The 20,669-nt window shown below is 35.7% G+C and overlaps 1 protein-coding gene across 4 annotated transcripts in view; it reads left to right on the top strand.

Annotated features, from left to right (window-relative positions):
• The window catches only part of TOP2B (DNA topoisomerase II beta), a 65,389-nt gene that overhangs the window by 36,135 nt on the left and 8,585 nt on the right, over positions 1-20,669 (top strand). For all 4 annotated transcript variants that reach the window (XM_056334285.1, XM_056334284.1, XM_056334282.1 and 1 more), the window contains exons 12-30: positions 1,073-1,230; positions 1,937-2,062; positions 2,944-3,054; positions 3,135-3,240; positions 3,438-3,547; positions 6,235-6,327; positions 6,421-6,535; positions 8,870-8,991; positions 9,806-9,954; positions 11,200-11,431; positions 12,916-13,050; positions 13,482-13,682; positions 15,321-15,516; positions 15,685-15,776; positions 16,959-17,114; positions 17,251-17,334; positions 18,421-18,618; positions 18,969-19,113; positions 20,331-20,489. In XM_056334285.1, coding sequence (XP_056190260.1) covers positions 1,073-1,230; positions 1,937-2,062; positions 2,944-3,054; positions 3,135-3,240; positions 3,438-3,547; positions 6,235-6,327; positions 6,421-6,535; positions 8,870-8,991; positions 9,806-9,954; positions 11,200-11,431; positions 12,916-13,050; positions 13,482-13,682; positions 15,321-15,516; positions 15,685-15,776; positions 16,959-17,114; positions 17,251-17,334; positions 18,421-18,618; positions 18,969-19,113; positions 20,331-20,489 — 2,688 coding nt within the window. The remainder of the gene's footprint in view (positions 1-1,072; positions 1,231-1,936; positions 2,063-2,943; positions 3,055-3,134; positions 3,241-3,437; positions 3,548-6,234; positions 6,328-6,420; positions 6,536-8,869; positions 8,992-9,805; positions 9,955-11,199; positions 11,432-12,915; positions 13,051-13,481; positions 13,683-15,320; positions 15,517-15,684; positions 15,777-16,958; positions 17,115-17,250; positions 17,335-18,420; positions 18,619-18,968; positions 19,114-20,330; positions 20,490-20,669) is intronic.

The raw sequence follows: 20,669 nt of genomic DNA, 5'->3' as shown, positions 1-20,669 counted from the left end.
CTAAAACAGTAGGCTAGTATTTTTCTTGGTATTTTGATTCCACCTTGCTGATAGCGTGGTAGCTATTGACACTTTCTTTTTACAGTGTGAATAGCTGTTTAATTTAGATTATATTAAGCCATACATCTGATTCAGAAGACCAAAGATGTTGAATGAAAGTTCTGTGTAATAGGAAGTGTGGGGTGGTTGTATACCTACCAGCTCAAGGCAAATCAAAGCACCTATTTTAAATGCCAATATATTCAAAACTATCTTACTAACAGCAGGTAAGACTCAGCTGGCTTGGAAGCTTTTTGCATCTTTCCTGCCATTTGGCCTTGATAAAATAGCAAAACTGCATAATGAGCATTTACACCCTTAGAAAAGGCTGGATTCCTTTTTTGAACTTGCTTATTATTTAGAACCTCAAATCCACTATTGCACTTGCAATAAACAGAATATATATGTCATACCAGTTTTGAGCACACTGGACACAGGCACCGAAATGCAGTGTTATCTTGCAGAATCAAAATTACACTTTTAGTAAAGTTTTGTTTATTCTGCTCAATAAATATCTGAGAATGTATAAGAAGTGCAAGTGTTCTGATCTCTTTAGCCTTTCTGTCAAGTTTTTCTTACAGTTGCCTGGCTTCAGCCAATGGACAATAAAAAACGAAACCTGCAAAAGTGTAATGTAATAGATTACTTCTGAAAATATACTGTGAGGAAAGGGGAAATGCAGAATGGGAAATAACCCTGTGTATAACTCGGGCATGCATAATGTATGTGTGTAAGAAATCTGCAGCTAGAAAAATGAAATGGTAAAGGCACATAAACAATTTTTTTTTGTCTATTTTGCTCCTTGTCCGTAGCAATCCATGGTGTATTGCTAAATGCAAGGATGCTCATTCTTGTGTAGTTTTAGTGATATGGAGGGCCATCCCTAAAAATAGAAATTCAGCCTGTTTAAATTACCTGATGGAGACTAGAAAGAATATTCATGACTGCTGATTCAATTGCATTTCTGTTATTTGAGTTTAAAAGTTATGCTTTCTGTTTTTTTGCCTTGCATCTACTTCTTCCTGGAATGCAGGTGGCAAACATTCCTTGGACTGCACATTAATATTAACAGAAGGAGACTCTGCCAAATCTTTAGCCGTCTCTGGCTTAGGTGTTATTGGTAGAGACAGATATGGAGTATTCCCACTCAGGGGTAAAATTCTCAATGTTCGAGAAGCTTCTCACAAACAGGTAAGTAGTCTTGTCTCCTCCTTCTAGCTGACATGAATGTCTCCTGTTTATTTTTGATTTCTAGGGTTGTATCTTCATACTTCAATTTTTCTTTTTCATGAAAATTTTGTGGCTGGGATTTCATAAAGTACCAGCTACTTTAAAGCCTGGAAATATTAATTGTAGTACTGCAGATGATATATTGGGTTGATAAAGTTCATTTCTTCACAAGCGGAAGGAAATTCTGCTATGACTCATATTAACATTTCACATGAATATTTAAAAAACTTAAAATTTTATATTCTCTCCGTTGCCGTATGATTTCATTGACTTGCAATGTGAGGCAGTAGCAGCAGCATTACCCCATTGCATTACTTCTGCTGTCCTCCATAATTTGTCTGTAAGAAGCGTTGTATGGCAGATGCCCATAGAAATAGTGGAAAGAGAAGGCAGTTTTGTGAGATGACTTTGTTACATGCACTTTTCTCCCTGCCTTCCTGACCTCGGGCTGTGGAGGAGAAAGTGTGTGGTATAGTCTTGAGAATTTGCATGTACAGAAGAAATATTTACAATTGTGAAGGCTGCAGGGGGGCTGGGGATAAAAAGATTATGGAGTTGAGGTAGGGGTGCATTGAAAAAGTAGCTATAAAGCCCATCTCAAAAAAAGTGGGATATTTCTGAATTTCTGCTTATTACACTGACCGCAAAATTTTCTTCTTCTATACAGATTATGGAAAATGCAGAAATCAACAACATCATCAAAATAGTTGGACTACAATACAAGAAAAGCTATGAAGATCCAGAATCTCTGAAAAGTTTGAGATACGGAAAAATTATGATCATGACAGATCAGGTGAGTCTGAAATTCACAGGTTTTAATAGACAGAGCTTCTTAAAATGTGTTTTGCTGCAATTTGGTAGCTTACATTTTTATGATTATAACCTTTCCCTGTGTTAGGACAATATGGATATATGCAGAGAGAGCCCCTAATGTGTGAGGTTTTTTTATGGGAATAATTTATCTGTATTTTTTATTATGGGAATAATATCTGTATTATCTGTTGTTTTGTTTACTCCAAATCAACAACTGAACTTTGCTGCACAGTAACAGACCCCCCAAAGTAATAATAAAAACATGTATAAAGAAGAATGCTTTTGATAACTCAAAAATACATTGGAAGTAAGGGCAAAAGGAACAATACATGAGGTAGTAGTACTAGAAAGTCAAGGAGAGACAAGAATGCAGGCAATTATTTTTGGGTAATCTCATTAAATGTGTATCTATTGTTCAGATTTTAGAAGGCTAGGAATCCTATGCTTTGGATATTTGTGAAACTTTTTTTTCCCCTGGGAGGTTGAACTATCAAGCATCTTAACACCAGTGAGAACTGTGGGCCAGGCTTGGCTTTCTTCCACAAAAGTTCAGTTCTGTGGTGTTTGGGAGAGCTGTCTAGCTCTCGGAGAAAACATGGCAGAGGCAAAGAAACTTTTGAACAGCGACTGTACACTTGGCTTGGAAGAGCTTATTATTAGCTCAGGGATAGTGCCATTCACAGGTGGTTATTTTATACCCAGGTCCAGTCTGGAATCCAAATTAAAAGTAACTGTTCCTTTCTATGTTTTCTGTCAACAGACATTGTTTTGATGTGTGCAGGTCAGTGAGTGGGTTTTTTTGTGGTTTGGAGGGATCTGATGTTTTGTAAGATTACCTCATCTTTTCATGTTGTGATTCAGGATCAGGATGGATCTCACATAAAAGGCTTGTTGATCAATTTTATTCATCACAATTGGCCATCACTGTTGAAACATGGTTTTCTTGAGGAATTCATCACTCCTATTGTAAAGGTATGGGGTTTATTAATGAGATTTTATGTATTACTTACAGCGCAACAGAAAAGTTCATTAGGTGTTTTGTTTTTTTAAAGGCAAGCAAAAATAAGCAAGAACTTTCATTCTATAGTATTCCTGAATTTGACGAGTGGAAGAAGCATATGGAGAATCATAAAGCATGGAAGATAAAGTACTACAAAGGTTTGTTTAAAACCAAATAAGTGAACCTCATGGATTTAAACTTACGTAAAAAATGGATGCTATTAAGTTTTATTTGTAACTGTTTTCATGATAGTATCTTCTATAATGATTTTAATAGTATTTCCAGTAAAATAAAAGGGGTAAAAGATAAAACTTAAATTTTGAATATGGAGTAACTGTTCCTTTGTACTGTACAGGTTTGGGTACCAGCACTGCTAAAGAAGCAAAAGAATATTTTGCTGACATGGAAAGACATAGGATCTTATTTCGATATGCTGGTCCTGAAGATGATGCTGCCATTACACTGGTAGGAACATATAAAAGTGCTGCTAGATGATGCATTTTTCGTTTCCATTGTTTGCTGAAAATATGAGGAAGTCCTAACAGGGATTTTTTTTTTTTTTCTGGAGTAATTGAAAAAAATGCTTTTGGGAGAGAAAGCAGCTTTTGGAAAAGATTTTAAATTGTGGAATAAGAGCTTTTTCCACACTACAATATCAGCTCTACCTTCTGCGTAGTGGCTTTGATAAACTTTGTATGGTGTGGATATCAAGAAACATTACATTTAGAATTGCTTTTAAAGACAGAACATGCAGAAGAGTGTTCAGAGTAAGGCAATACCGCCTGAACAAATGACGTTTCACATCTACTTAGGGATTTATGTTTTGTTTCTGAGCAAGTAAGATCAAATAAGTATTATTTATTTATGGAAGATGTATCAGTGTGGCGTACGTGTATTCATGCATGTATTCTACATGTTTGAGTTTGAAGTCTTAGATAGTTGTGTGCAGGAAAGTACTTGTGTTTCAAAGAGAGCTTGTGGCAAAGGATGGTGTGTCTCAAATGGAGCTGTTTTCTCAAGAAATGTTTCACCTTTTGTCTCCTTTAATTCACTATTTTAATTGTAGGTGATATTAGAGGGAAAAAGGTATAGGAGAGTGAAAAATAAAAATGGGAAAATACCCATCCTGGGCAAAACAACTTTTTCCTTATACTGTGGATCCAGTAAAATGGTGTGGTTTGGTTTTACTAGCAGAAAGGTATAGTAGGTATCTGTACTGTTGAAGAAAACCAGCCTGATGTGTCAGAAGTTATTTGTACCGCTCATTTTACTTCTGCTCGAGGTGCACATTAAATATAATCCATGTATGTGTTTCCCCATTGCACAGAAGTGTGTTCATCTAGATAGAGAATGAGTCTGTATATTGCATATACATTAAACTAATTGGTGGAGAGACCTCGAACTTCCTGATTAAAATTCTGAGCTCTATTTCTGCAAATAGACCTCCGTATACAGGCTGATATCGGAGGCCATATAACCTGTTACAGCTGATCCTCACTGTTGTCTAAAATGATATTCTGTCAATTCGGGATGAAGCTAGTCATCTCTGTTACACTGGGAACAACTACTGCGTAGTACTGAGGCTGTTAATAGAAGCTTCAGTTACACTCCTACCCACATTTTCTTTGCTGATAGCTATAATCCCAGCTCCGAATTTACCTCTGGGCATATTTGTTGTAAGATTATGGGTCCTACCAAGCTTTGTGATAGCTGTAATCTAGGAAAACAAAAAATACTTCACATAGCAAGTTCTTCTGCATTCTGGAGAACTCTTTTGCTAGTAAATGAGGTCTTAGAATAGCAGTTTTAAGTAGAGAAAGAAAAAAACATTTTTATTCTATTAAAGAATAAATATTTGAGAATAACTTTTATTCTATTCTGTTAAAATATTTTTTATGCTGATCCAGGTCTTGGTCATTTGTCACTTCAGTGGTCTAGAAAACTTATAAATATGCTGAAAAGAGCCAGGAGAAAATCATAAGGATTCAGTAATATTTTTACAAAAGCCTAATCTTAAGCCTTCAGATGTCTGGCATTGTGAATTGTTGAGTTTTGTTCACAAAGGAAGTCAATCTGATGCGAAAGAGGGCAATAGCACTTAGTCCCTTTCTCAGAGAGTAAGTTACTGATCTTCATTATTTATTGTGTCATAGCATAGTTTCCAAGGAAATGAAACTACTCATTGAACTCTTCTGGAGTGCTCCAGATCGAGTCCTTGAAAAAAGATAGCACTGATGAGTGTTGTCTTATGCAGTAGAGTGGTTGAAATCAGGACATGATGGAGTCTCTATATGTTATTCCCTGAGAAAAAAAAAAGGCAGTACTTCAACAACTCACAAAATTTTCCTGAAGTAGTTGAAATTTTGCTTAAGCCACATATTCAGTTTTTATGTATTCCTCACTTAGTCCTCTGGAGAAGAAACTCACTGGAGCAGATCTCTCTTTCTATATCAGGACAAAGTCTTTCAGAACATTCCTGTGTCTTTTTGTAGTGATAAGTGGTTGCTTTGAAGTGATGCCTTGTCATCATGAAGACTAAGATTAAGGCCTTTAGTTAGCTGGCCTAAATGCTGGTTTATTCTTTTAACGCAGTGTCAATTTTGTTAAGTTGTCAATCTTAAGAGAACTAGGGCCAACCACTCAGGAACAGCTACAAATTATTAGCATTCTGTGGCTGACACAGCAAACAGGGCATGGAGAGGACAAGAAGAGCGTGGTATTTTTTGTAATACCTTCAGTTAATTTTCTTGATGACAGCTGGTTAAAGTTAGTTTAAATTATGAACCCAACCTTAAAATTATTTGAGGAAAGATCCTAACACCTTTAAACTTGTGTATCAAAGGACAATTCTGATGTGAAGCGAGAGATAAGAATGATAAGATTTGTCTAAATGTGTACAGATTTCAGGAATAGAATATAAATTTCAATTATGATCAGTGGGAGACCTGTCAGTTTGAAAAATCTTGCACAACTATGTCTGAAAAGTCATGTGCTTGTGCTCCTGCATAAACATTAGTTATATGGATTATCTTGTTGAATTAAGCATTATTGAATACTTGATCAGCTAGTGCACTTAAAATTCTGACTAAAGTAACACATATTTACACAAGCATCTATATGCTGATAATTTAGTGTACTTGGAATCTTTTCAGGCCTTCAGTAAGAAAAAGATTGATGACCGAAAAGAATGGTTAACAAACTTCATGGAGGACAGACGACAGCGTCGGCTACATGGCCTTCCCGAGGTGAGTCCTAAATCATAGTAATAAATCTGGTGGGTGAGATTTAAATGTAATATAGTTTTGTACTGAGTGAATAATGCATGTGTTTTTTTTCAGCAATTTTTATATGGTACAGCAACAAAACATTTGACTTACAATGACTTCATTAACAAGGAGTTGATCCTTTTCTCAAATTCAGACAATGAGAGATCTATCCCTTCCCTTGTTGATGGTAAGCTGATAGTTCATTATGATTTGTTGGAACATTCCTCTTTATTGTTGATTTTTAAACCTGTGGTTTTTATTGGAAATCAATGCATTCAAGTAGAGAATGTAAGAACTTTTATATTTTTGTTTGTTAGCATTTAGATGCTAAGGAATTGCCATAGTTCTCCTGTGAGGAAGTTTAAGCTTTGTTGCACAGCCTTTTTACTTAACCAGGCCTGTTCCCTTGACCATACATGTGCTTTGCTTCTAGTCAGACCATCAGAGAAAGCCAGTCTTTTAAGTGCTTATCATAATTAAAATTCAAGTCGGCAGCTGAGTGCAGATGAAGATGCAAATGTTTTTCTCTCTTCAGTCTTAAACCACAGGCAGTATTTTAGTGGTTACTGACCTGTAATCCTTCTGGGGTTCTGTCAGCCATGTTTGCTAATGCTCCCTTTGCAATAGCATGAACATTAAAAGAAGCAGCTTACTACGCTACAGCTTTATTTGTAAAACTGCCTGCAGACGGCATGAGCAGGAATTTCTGCCTATATTTTTGTCAGTATGCATATGCTTAGTAAGATACAGGAAAAAAGGCCTTGATGTTTCACAGAGGGGAAAAAAGAGCACATTTATCTCCTCTTTCCTCTACATTTTTTATAGTGGAGGTGGTCAGCCGCCTTGATGCTACAGACCCACACCAAAAAAATGAAGCAAAATATAAGAGGTTTTATGTTTTAGATGAGAAAGTAGGATAGCTCACAGGTGGGTAGGGGTAGTAGCTTCCTAGTAGGTTGGATCTCCAGCTCTATTGCAGAATAATTAGATTAGGATTAGGTGTGTCTAGGGAATCAAAGAATGTCAGTCTCTGTTTCAGCTTTGGACTTACTTCCTCCCGTAGTCGGGTATTAGGATAAACCAGTAGTCTCTAGGCAAGCATTTCATAGTTTACTGTTCTGGGTTCACCACAGAGCTGCATGTTTCAAGAGGTCATTGTTCCTTATAACATCCTCTACCCTGACTGTTTTCTCAGAAACAGCAGAATGGTTTTTCTGAAACTTAAAGTATGAACTTGCAGTAGATAACTTTTCATTTGAATTGAAGTTTTCCAGGATTGTATCTACGGAAGTGTAAGGAAAATGAGAAGGGAACATATTTATTCATCTATTTCTCTGTGTGTATATATGTAATAGAATGTATGTATGTATATTAGTATACATACTACATATAATCACTCTGTTACACTTATAATATTATTTATAACACCATATATATTATACACTATACATATGTAGTATGTACAGTATTATACGTGTAATTTTATGTGTTATATATAATTGCTATGAGTGTTTCTGCCAGCTTTGGCTGTAAATTCTGCTTTCTGGGCATAGGAAGAATGAAGAGGAAAAACATTACATTACAATTGTAATCTCTTTACAATTACTAGTTACCACTTTTACTTGTTGGTGATTCTCCTGTGTAAAGCAAATCCTCTGTTACATGCAATAGAATTTTGGTAGAAAAACATGGTGCAGGCCCATTGTAAAGAAAATTGAATGTTTCATATTTAAATGAAATGTAGATTGGAGTCAGTGTCTTTTTTTCAATTTTTACTCTTACCTTTGACCAAGGTTAGTAATGGGAACACATAACAATATTTTAGTGCATTTCAGAATTGTATGTGATTTAAAACACTGAATGGATCAATAAGCATGATCTAGAACTGGTTATCAGTTCTCGATAACATGCAGAAAAACTGCAGTCCCGTCCACACAGATGTTGTACTTAAAGTGTGCCTAAACAATAAAAAACAAGTCAGAAGATCAAAGACACTGGCTTCTTACATAAAAAAATTAGAAGACCTAAAAGGGAGACAAATAACATATCTTTTTTTATATTTTAATGAGTATTTTTAATGACTGAGAATTTCACACTAAAAGTAAAATTTCAGAGTGCTTTAAAATAAGTGTAAGCTACAGTTGCAGTTGTCACTGCTGAATTTGTGTTGATATTCTTCAGAAAAAGTTTTTGCTGAGTAGACTGGAAAGAAACAACTCAACTTGTAGAAGCTTTACATTTAGGATAAAGTTTATTAGAATGCTGTATGCTCCATAGTAGTGATTGGCTGAAAGGGTTATGTTTACACTGTCCTGGTAACTTTTCCAGTTTGCCAAAATAATTTTTATTATTTAAAACCCCCCTGATGTATTAATTTGGTATTTTGTTAATATTACACTGAATTTGTTTCCATTTAGTGTTTAAGCTTTTGAGAGATTAGAAATGACAGTAAGACAAAACAAGTTTATTACTTAAAAACATATGCTTGTGTATGTTGAAAATGGGATATTCTTCTCAATAGGTTTAAAACCAGGGCAACGCAAAGTTTTATTCACTTGCTTTAAGAGAAATGATAAACGTGAAGTAAAGGTTGCTCAGCTGGCTGGTTCTGTTGCTGAAATGTCAGCTTATCACCATGGGGAGGTGAGTATGAAGGATGGCAAAGTTGTGAAGATTTTTAGCCTATATAAAATATTAGGCAAATGTCTGCTGTATTGAAATTGCAAACCTATTGACTATAAGTCTACTAATCAAACCACAGATTTACTTTTAAAGAAAACAAACCGAACAGTATGCAGCTTAATAATACAGCATATTTCCATTCTTTCCAAGCCTTTGTGCACAGTGGTATCCCAAATAGTTTGTGGGTTGTGGCAAAATAGTAGACAACCAATTGCATAGGTAACTTATAGATTCTCAAATCATAGGAATATAGGAGCTCCACGTACTAGGACAATGTTTGTCCTAAACGAGAAATATAATCTTGTAAGAAGAAGAGATACTTTTCTTCAAAAACCTGATACAGTGTTCGAACAAAAATTATTTCTAGCTCCTGATTTGTTTATATTTATCTGAAATATTAACAAGAGTTGCCATATTAATAGTCTCTTTCCATCTCTTCTTTTCTCTCTTTAAAAGCAGTAAGTGCAGTCAGTTTGCTCCCCATTCATTCCTCCAGAGAAATGCTTTAGAAAAAATGGAGAAGCCCAGGGGTTTTCATAAGCATAGATTGTAAGGACGCTTAAAGCAGGGAGGCAATGTGTCTGCAGAAGAGGAAGCATTATGTTTTGCCAGCAGCTCTTACAACAGGTTTACAACATTCCTTTCTCAGGGAGACTACTTTTTTGAAATATAATTCAGATTACTCACACAATTTTGGGGCATTAAAAATATATTTTATTGGCTGATTAGGAAAGACTGTCTCTCTTTATTACTATGAACGTGTATTTTCTTGCAGCAAGCATTAATGATGACTATTGTCAACTTGGCTCAGAACTTTGTTGGAAGTAACAATGTTAATCTGCTACAACCTATTGGTCAGTTTGGTACCAGGCTTCATGGTGGGAAGGATGCTGCCAGCCCTCGCTATATTTTCACCATGTTAAGGTAAACAGAAATGTAAAGCTAAATGCATGCTTTTAAGAAGCCTTGTTAGAAACTCATCCTTTCACAACACTACAGGGTTTTTTTTATGGGCAAGGAGTGGGGGAGGATTGGAATATTTTGATAGAAGCTCAAATTCTGCTTTACATCTGTATGTTTTCGCATATTGATTTTCTGCATGATTTTCCATGCACAGAAGTTCTGTGGGGATCGTAGCTTTTAAGGAATTAAACTTTGAATCATAAGGCTGAAGACTGAAAATGTAGATAATTTTGATTAGTTACTGAACTTAAATTGTGACATGCAGAAGTGGCTTTCAGTTTCCCTGTCAGTATGAAATCTGATCAGTTTCACAATAGAAAGTGTATTGGTACCTGTCATAAGTCCTGCAACTCAGCATAGACTTGAAAGTTGAGATATATTCTTTTCTTTTCGAATGAGTTTAGTCATATCAAGCTAAATCACACATCTATCATGACTAATGAAGTCCTAATTTAATGATGCTGAGTTTTCACAGCTAATACCTTGAAATTCAATTTGGCATGCAGTGTTAGAATGTGTTCCTTAACATAAGTTATAGTATTTTTTAAGTTATGTTGCTTCTTTATTTGCTAATTTCAGTCTGATATTTTGCCTAAAATTCGTTGTAGTTTCTTCCTTTCCTCTAATTGTAAGCTTTATGCTTAAGTATCAGGTTGTATTCCCTTTCCTATGTATGTTTTTTCTGTAGCAACCTGTTTTTTTTGTAGCAACCTGTTTTTTCAAATTTTCCATTTTGCATGGGGTGCTGGAAATTGTATTCACCCAGGGCAATGTTCTATATGAACAAAGAGTCACTAGGAAGAGCACCGTAGCATTTTCAGAGACTGCTAGTTCTGCAATTAAACAACGAAGTTTTGCAACCGTTTGCATGCTGTGTTGCTTTCTTACTGGGTGACCTACTGTCACATTGAACTGTGTGTTCAGAGTGCTTCAAAATTTGGTATTTTGTATATGTTAAATGTCATCAGTTACTAGTGTGTCACGTGCATGTGCTGTGAAGGAAACAAACATGTTATGGATGCACATTGGGAAGAGCTTGCTTGTCTCAGGAGGCACATACACTGTATTTTCAGCTTCAGAATGGCAAAGAGAAAGGAAGGCATGAGAAAAATCTACAAATAATCATATCTAGACCCATGGACTGTCAAAGCATTATGTACTTACTGAACTCCAGTTAAACAGTTTTCTTGTCTTTCTTTTTTAAAGCCCTTTAGCAAGGCTGCTTTTTCCATCAGTGGATGACAACTTGCTTAAATTTCTTTATGATGACAACCAACGTGTAGAGCCTGAATGGTATATTCCCATCATTCCTATGGTTTTAGTAAATGGAGCTGAAGGAATTGGTACTGGATGGGCTTGCAAACTTCCAAACTATGATACCAGAGAGATTGTAAACAACGTCAGACGAATGCTGGATGGCTTAGATCCCCACCCAATGGTAAAAACAATAATATATACTGGCGTTTTATGTTTGCTACACAAACCTTATTTTGTACTTACAAGATGAATTCATATCACACTAGAAATTGTTGGATATCCACTTGATTGTTGGAACATCTGAGTTGGATTGTCCCAGTAATTTTGCGTAGGAGCTTTACTTGACTGTTGGGATGAGGCTGGGGAAGTTCACCTTGAAGCAAAAAACATTGCAATTAGTATTTTTCCCATTATTTCCCAGGACTTTTTCTTCAGTCTGCTGACTGTAAGCCTTCACAGTTGCCAGTCTTACAGGGTATTTATGACATGGCAGTAGAGTAAAAAGCTGTACCGCCCTTTCCTTTTTGAAGGTACTATTACTTATCTTCAGCCAAAGTTAACATTTCCTCTGTCCTGTCTGAATTATACTTTCTTATATGTCTGTAAGCACAGGAAAAGATACTGTCGCTGTTCCAAGGAAATCAGCAGCTTCTAAACTGCATCCAGCTTCTGTTCCTTTATTTAAAATTTTATAAAAAGTCTTGGAAGTGGTGTACGCTTGAAAAAATTTGGACAGGAAAAATACCTGGGTGAACCCAGAATATCTATAACCAGCAGATGAAATACAGATAACGTAGCCTTTACAGTGGCTGGATAGTGCTACTTTGCTTTGTTTACCAAGTCACAGAAGCAGAAACATCTTTTCTTCTCTACTTAGAGCGCAGTTTGCTGACTGCGCAGTATCAATTTTCATGACGTAGTGAATTTCCTTTTGCAAATTCTTGGGAACAATGAACAGATTTTTTAAATTTATTTTTTTAATTAATGCAATCCATTGCCCTTCCTTTAGGACTCCTAGGCCTTCTGTGTAGTCTCACAGTCAATTGAAGCTTCACTGTGGTTGAAAGAGGCAGTTCTGCCTCCATCTAGCTCCTTTCTTTATGCTGGTATGTGTTTGTGGCTGCATGGTAAGCTGGATAAGGGAATCAATTCAGTTAAAGAAAACTCCCCTCCCTGTTAGTTACTTTTTTAAACTGGATGGGTTCCACTATCTTTGCCAAACAGCACAAGAATGAAAAAATGGTTAGGGGAGGTAGCACCACTTCTGTAAAATTATTGTGAGACTGGGGTGTTAATCTGCTTTCTGTCATGCCTTATCTGTGCTTGCAGTTTTATTTAAAAAAAGAAAAAAAGGAAAAAAATAAAACCAACCCAAAACCCACAAATAAAACAAAAAACCCCACCACCTTGCTGGGCTCAGCTGCATCTTCTTAATCGTTTATCTACCCTGTAGATGTTAAGATACTTGCTCCTGCCACTTGCATGTCTTTTTTCTGTTTATTCCGTAGTATTTTTCATATGACTTAAGTTTTTCACAGGCATGAGAGGCTGGTTGATGATTTAGTGCAATAAAAAGCAATAGCTGTATGGTGAATGGGAAACAAATATTCCCCCAGTTTTTTATTATAAAGATTATTACCACTTCACTGTTTTTTGCAATTTCAGCTCCCAAACTACAAAAACTTCAAAGGAACCATTCAAGAACTTGGTCAAAACCAGTATGTGGTCAGTGGTGAAATATTTGTGGTGGACAGGAACACTGTAGAAATTACAGAGCTTCCTGTAAGGACGTGGACCCAGGTAAGTAACAGTGAAAAAAAAAAAAGTTTCATAGTAGATTATTTAATCCTACATCTGGATGAACTTTTAACACAATTTCTGATGATTATACATACGTGGAGGGGAACATGGTTTGATTCTTTTGTGTGCCTTTGTAGGAGATGGGTTTCTCCTTGTGCTGTCTACCGTCCATACCACAAAGAATACCTGCTTCTCCTGCTGAATTGATATTTAATCCCTTTTTTCTTTTGAGTAGATTTTTCTGTTCTTTTTAGATGCCTTTTAATGTTTGTGCTAGTCTTGGCCTGCGTTTTGCAGGTTATACTGGTTCTGTAAATTATAACTTATCAAATGTAATGCGCAAAGCATTGAAATCTTATGTTGTTCAGTTGGTTTAAGGAATTGAGGGTTTTAAGAAGTGTTTTTGTCTTTTGCTAAACTGTTTTTAATAGGTGTACAAAGAACAGGTTCTAGAACCTATGTTGAATGGGACTGAAAAAACTCCAGCATTAATTTCTGACTATAAGGAATACCACACTGATACAACTGTGAAATTTGTTGTCAAGATGACAGAAGAAAAACTTGCACAGGCAGAAGCAGCTGGATTGCACAAAGTCTTTAAGCTTCAGACAAGTCTTACTTGTAATTCTATGGTAACTTTTTCATGTTTGGCTATCAGAATCCTTATTGTTGCTTGTTGTGAGCTCCAGTGTTTCTGTGTGTACTTTGGTACTTGGTATTGAACAGTGTATCGTGTATTTGAAATTGTTTGAATATAAGAAAATTGTACTGATCACAAATACGAGATCAATATGGATCAGCAAATCCATTTTAGTCCTGATGAAATCTTTCAAACTAAATTAGACAGGCTTAGGGTGGTTAGTTTCCTGTAACTGAAAATTTCCTCTGCAACTAACGAAAAATGGTTAATGTAAAGCAGATTATACAAAACTTCCTGCCATATTATAGTTAGGTTTGAGTTTTAAACTTAAGACAAGTTACAGTTTCAATATTACACTTTATGCAGGACTATTAGTCCTCTAATTGGAATTAAATGATCCAATGTTTTCACCAACATAAACACTATTTTAGGTTGTAAGGTGTAGAAAACACTACCCTTAAGTTTCTGAGGATGTAATAGTGATGTAAACTACTCGTATGGTTTATTCTGCTTGAAGCAAGATGGGAGTAAGAATGTGAGTAAATATGAATGACTATTACGGGAGGGATTTGAATTGTAAGATAATTCTGCTAGAATGTTTCCAAACAACCTGCCTTTCTGAAAACAGTTCTTAATTTTTTTTATGGCAGATACCACTTTCAGATATTATCACAAAGCAACAATACCATTACTGTTGCTGTTGTTTTATAAATCAAAAGCTATGTGAAAATAGATGAAAAATAAAGACTATAGAATTGGAAGAGTAAAAAGGCCTACCCATTTTGTAGATTGTGCTTGAAAAGCGAAACTACGAAATCAAGGTGATAGTATTTCTCACAGGTTTAAGTGACTGTATGAACTACTGTGAGAATATGTCTTCAAATTAATGTTTATCAGATTACAAAATCTTTTGCAGCTTAATTCTGCATTTTCTGCATACTGAAATAAATAGTGAGGGCTGCTTTCTGTGTGAATTAATCTGCCCTAGTGTAAGCATCTCTAAAAGTTAATGCAGGCTAGTCATTGTTCACCCAACTCCCAAATAGGTATTTTAGATAGATGAATTACCCTCTAGAGGGGCTTATTTCTTTCAGTTGGCTATAGAGGCCGCCCAGGGTGACTAGTTCACCATAAATGTCTAAACTGCAGATGTCAGAATTCAGGCAGGATTGATTCCACCTATGATGTAGAAATGATTTCTTACTTTGTTTGTGCTTGAACTTGAAGGATGGCAGTTTTCACAGCTGAAAAGTGGCAGATTTCACAACTGAACTGAAAGATTATTAAAGATGCTTTTCAACTGTTAGTTAAATAGTTATAAATCATTAGGTGCTACTGAACTTGTGCTTTAATAGTTAGATAAAATTAGTCATTCAACTGAATTAATGTTTCTCTGTATAGGTGTCTTCCTGTTTGAACATGTGACCATAAATCTCATTTTAAATATACTTGTGAATAAAATCTGTCCAGCTATGTGCTGTGTAGTTCCATAGCAAGGTTTGAGTTCAGTCTTCAAAATACCACTTTCTGTGTGGTGCATGTATGTGTGCAGTAGAAATACACGCGTACACAAAGGTTAACAAAGTTGGAGTTATGCAATCTCTCAAGCAGTATATTATGTATTTTGTAGGTGCTATTCGATCATATGGGATGTTTAAAGAAGTATGAAACCGTGCAAGACATCTTGAAGGAGTTCTTTGATTTGCGGTTGCATTATTATAGTTTACGCAAGGAATGGCTTGTGGGAATGCTGGGTGCAGAATCTACCAAGCTTAACAATCAAGCTCGTTTCGTTCTGGAGAAGATACAAGGAAAAATTACCATAGGTGAGTAAATGTAAGTTAGAATTGTTAACAGAGGGGGGAAATCTGGAAAAGAGTTAAATATAGTAGAATGTACTTGCATGTAAGACATCTATTTTCAAGACACTGATGTGTTTGTTTTTTTTTTTTTTCTTTCTCTCCCTGCCGCCTGGTTGTGTGTGTGTCTTGTAGAGAACAGATCAAAACGAGATTTGATTCAGATGCTGGTCCAGAGAGGTTATGAATCTGATCCAGTAAAAGCTTGGAAGGAGGCACAGGAAAAGGTAATAATCTGAAGTTACTGGGTGAATGCTGCTAATGTTATAAATTCTATTAAGTTAGACTACTGGAAAACAAACATCTGAATAAAATAATTTATAACACACATAACACCTTAAAAAGATTATTCATTACTACTTTTAGCTTCCAGTTTTAAAAATATGTGAAACTTGTATAAAGATATTGTCACATAATGGTATCGCATATGGATAATTCTTAGAAGAAAACTAGATAGTACAAGCCTTAAAATGAGAATGCAGAGGATTGAATTTCTTAATGTACCCAAATCAAACTGGCAGCTTGATTTCTGACTAGCTGATACATAAAATGCTGCATCAGTTACCCCACATATATAACTGATGTCCCCCTTATTATTTATGTCATATGATTGCAGAATGTAATTATTGATATATAAACTTATGCATTAGATTTCTGTAATGAAACATCAATATTGTAAAGCTATGACTTTTGGACTTAGTTTAGTAAATGTGACCTTGACCTATATCTATTTCTGGTTTTTTTTTTAAAAAAAACCCAAGAGGGATTTTTGTTGTTCCAGAAGAGATGTGACAAGTTTAATTTCATGCTTTACTATGGGAAGATGAAACTACTTTGAAAAGCAACTTCAAATCCCTGTCAAGACACCCCTTTTCTACACTGTTCCCACTGCATTCCCTATTGGTTTTCATTTCTCATTTGCTTTGCTTTGCGTTCTTTTGCTACTGTATTTTAATTGCATGCAGTGTGTTGTATTTTATAATGAAACTATTATTATGAGAAATTTTGATCCACTTCCACACCACAGTGTATACATTCAGGGCTTTGATAGCAATTTCTATCTGAAAGACCCTGCTCATTTCTGAAGAAAGAGATGTACATGAACATCCCAAGGGCAAAGGTCTCAGCCCTGTGAGATAGCTAGGACGGTACCAGTATCTTAGCCAGCAGCATACGAGGCATATGGCTAGCATCAGGTTAAGATTTGTTTTCTTAAATGAAATAATTAAATAATCCAGTTACAGAAAGTCACAGGAATGTGGCCTTTTGGAAAGGTCCAGAAAATGTTAAGGTTATTGAATCTATGAGGACAGACCTTACTACTCTCTGGTGGTGCTTTGGAGCAGTGTTACAGTTTATGCATAGAGCTAAGATTATTAATACTTGTAATTGTAAATATTTCACTTCAGGCAGCAGAAGAGGAGGACCCACAGAACCCAAATGATGATGCTTCCTCTGCTTCTGGCTCAACTTCTGGCCCCGACTTTAACTATATCTTAAACATGTCTCTATGGTCACTCACGAAAGAGAAAGTAGAAGAGTTAATTAAGCAGAGAGATTCAAAGGTTAGTACACTATGGAAGGCTTGTTCTGAAGAGATACAGTAATTACTGATGTGTCTAATTGTGAATGTTCAGTTTTGATAGTATTTACTTCAGTTGTAACTTAGTAACTTATGTTGTATCTATGTTCATGTTTTAGGAGCGAGAACTAAATGACCTTAAAAGGAAATCTTCTTCAGATCTTTGGAAAGAAGATTTAGCAGCCTTTGTTGAAGAGCTTGAAGTATGTTTTATTTTACATATCCTTATAAAAATATTGAATTAATTTAATGAAAAGCATTTATTAATTAATTCAAAGTAATATGATTTAAGCAAAAAACAATAAAGTATACCGCATTTGGGATGAAAAGCAGATAGACCTCCAAATATAATGGTAAATGGGAAATAAATATTGGGTATTTGTGTTCCTAGTTGTATTCCTCAGGGATCGTCTTTTGCAGCTATACAATTTAATGTTTTTTTCCAAGTCAGCAAGGATAAAAGAAAAAGTACCAGGAGAAAATCTGTTTTCATATGACACAAAAAGGTGGGAGTAGTAACTGGCAATAATAATAATAGTAGTAGTAGTAGTTCTACATGATCTAATTGGTTGTGAGTGTGAGGCAATAAATACTGTCAAATGCAAAGCTGTACATGTAGGAATTAAGTGTGTAGGCCATAAGTACTATATGAGGAGCTTTTACTTTACCTCATCAGTAACTCTGAAAAAATGTAAAGTCCTGTTGGTGGCTGGCTGGCTGAGCCTCAGCTTTGAGTGTTGCCTGGAAAGGGCTGATATAATCTTTTGAAGTGACACAGGATATTACAAATAAGGTGTTTGTTTTCTTTCTTCGTGTGTTTGTGGTACAGCTGCAGTTGGAACTGGTGTGTTCAGATGTCTGTATTCCAGCTTTATGTTCGTTTTGTGCAAAAAGCTGACTGAAGGACTGGAAAATGTGCCTTGGAATTACTGTAAAAACTAGTTGCTTAAATTAAACACTGAAAAGTTACATCGTTACCCAGACACATACATGAGAAATAGAAACTTGATAAAAGAAAGATTTTCAGTCTAGCAGGGTCCAAAAGTTCATGTTTACTTAATCATGAAAAAAAGTGTAGGGTAATGAAGAATTTACCCAGATTAAGTGGTGGTTTTTCCATTACTGGGAAGTGTGTTACAATTCAAGTGAGAATTAAGGGAAGCCTTGTGCTCCATGTGTAAAGGAGATGAATCTTAAGTAATCACCATGTTCTACTTTGTCCTCATTAAAAAAGAATGTGTTCCCCCCCTATCCCACCCCACCCCACCCCACCCGGCCTTGTTTGTTAGAAAGTAGAAGCACAAGAAAGAGAAGATGTTTTGGCTGGCATGGTTGGCAAACCAATAAAAGGCAAAGTTGGTAAACCCAAGGTGAAGAAACTTCAATTGGAAGAGACCATGCCATCACCATTTGGCAGAAGAATAGTTCCACAGATTACATCTGCCATGAAAGCTGATGCCAGCAGGAAACTGCTGAAAAAGAAAAAGGTAAATTGAAAATATTGCTGTAGTTAGATTACTTACTACGTAACTGCTGTATTTTTCTACTCTGGTAGCATAAATCCAAACTGCTAGGCCTCATTAAAGCTGTATTTATACTGTTTTGCTGACCTAATGCATGAATAAGTTAATACTGGATTTCTTTTATATTTGCAAGCCTCTTGTGACTACTTGCGGTTCAGGTGTTTTTATTGAGATTTCTTAATTTCAAGACGTTTCAACAAATGACAGTATACTCGTCTACTTTCACTATTATCTTCTGTAAAACTATTCCAGTTCTATCTTAAAATATAAAGGTATAATTTGTTTTATTTTGCCCAACTTTTTAATATTTTTAGGGTGAAACAGATTCTCTAGCAATAAAAATGGAATTTGATGAAGAATTTGGTGGTGTTCCAGCTGAGGGCGGTGGGGATGACTCACTGAATACATCAGCCACAGCAACTAAAACCCCTAAACCTAAGAGAGAAAAGAAGGAGCCTGGTAAGATCCTTACACAGTCATAGTTAATCATAGTTGTGTATACAAATAGGGCATTAAATTAAAGGTGAATAATGCCACAGTAGTCACTGTTTCATCTGATTTTCTTCCCTGAAGAGATGTGTGAAAACACTTGAAAGTATTTTGGTGAAATTTCTGTTACGTAAGCTGCTTTTCTGGGGGGTGGATCTTACATTTTCTACATCTGTTTTGGTTTTTTTTTTTGTGTGTGTATGTGTCTAAATCATTGAACTTGCAAGTAGAAAAATAGATTAGTTTTACATAATTAGACTAATTCTGTGCCCACTGAAATTTCTAGTTTGTATGCTTTCTGACATCGAAGGACATAGCACTTATCCTCAGTCTGAGTAATAGTGTAGATTGTAAAACCTGATTAAATAATTTTCCTATTGACATATTCAGTCATTCTGACTTTTAGAAAGTTGCACATATTATGGCTTGGCAGACCTACCAAATGTGTATGTTAACCTTTTTCCTCTGTCAGTAGGAATTAATTATTACTGTTGGAGAAATAACATAGTAATGGGGGGACAGCAACAAAACAGAAAGCTTAAGACAGAAGAGAAGGTTTAAGTATGAGGTTTAAAAACAGAATAAAAAGTGGTTACATGAATACTTCTGAGAAAAGATCTGTTTTTAATTATTCAGAGGGTTATCTGACCTGAATAGATTAGCTGAGTACAGTTATGACTGGGTTTTCTACGTGCAGCTCAGGTCTACCCTCGCTGGTGGAGCCAGAGCCAATTAGCCCAGCTTGACCTGAGCTTGCCCTGCAACTGACTGAATGCATTGTTACTGCCCAGTGGGGTATCCTCTGCTTCCCATGTTAATTACATTTTTCCAATAACTGGTCCTGATCATATTCTCTGAATAATGGAAAACTGCTTGTTCTTTTCCTGGAAAACTCCAACAACCTTTAAAAAAATGGGAGTTTGGCTGCAGAGCAGCTAAAACTTCAAATTAGAGACTTTTATGTTTTTCAGTCATAAACCAGATTCCTTTGACGGCAGCAGCTCAGGTTCTGTGTGAAATAGTTTCATCATATTCGATTTTTCTTCAGGAAGGAGAAGAAAATATACAACACCTAAAGGAGAACTTTTAAAGATAAAAATTTATGCTAAATGTATGTACTGTAAGTGATTAGAAAAGACGAAAATATTTTTTACCCTGACTGTAGTAAATGCTTTAACTTGTGGCAGGTACTAGGGTAAGAAGAACACCATCATCTACAAAATCCAGTGCAAAAAAAGTGAAGAAACGAAACCCGTGGTCAGATGATGAATCCAAGTCTGAAAGTGATTTAGAAGAGAATGAGCCTGTGATTATTCCAAGAGACTCTCTGCTTAGGAGAGCTGCAGGTACCCAAGCTCTTGTGCATTGTGCACTGTGACTGAAAGTTTCAACTACTTTTTTTTTTTTTTTTTTGACCAAAGCCTGCCTTTAGGACCTTGTCTCCTGCAGATTGCTTGCATTACATTTTCTTTGTTGTGCGGTTAGTGAACAAACTCTTAAATGTCAGGACTAGGAACTCAAGATAC

This window comes from Falco biarmicus, chromosome 4, assembly GCF_023638135.1.
Source record: "Falco biarmicus isolate bFalBia1 chromosome 4, bFalBia1.pri, whole genome shotgun sequence".
In the NCBI taxonomy this organism is placed as follows: Eukaryota; Metazoa; Chordata; class Aves; order Falconiformes; family Falconidae; genus Falco; species Falco biarmicus.
This window is presented reverse-complemented; position numbering and strand designations above follow the sequence as displayed.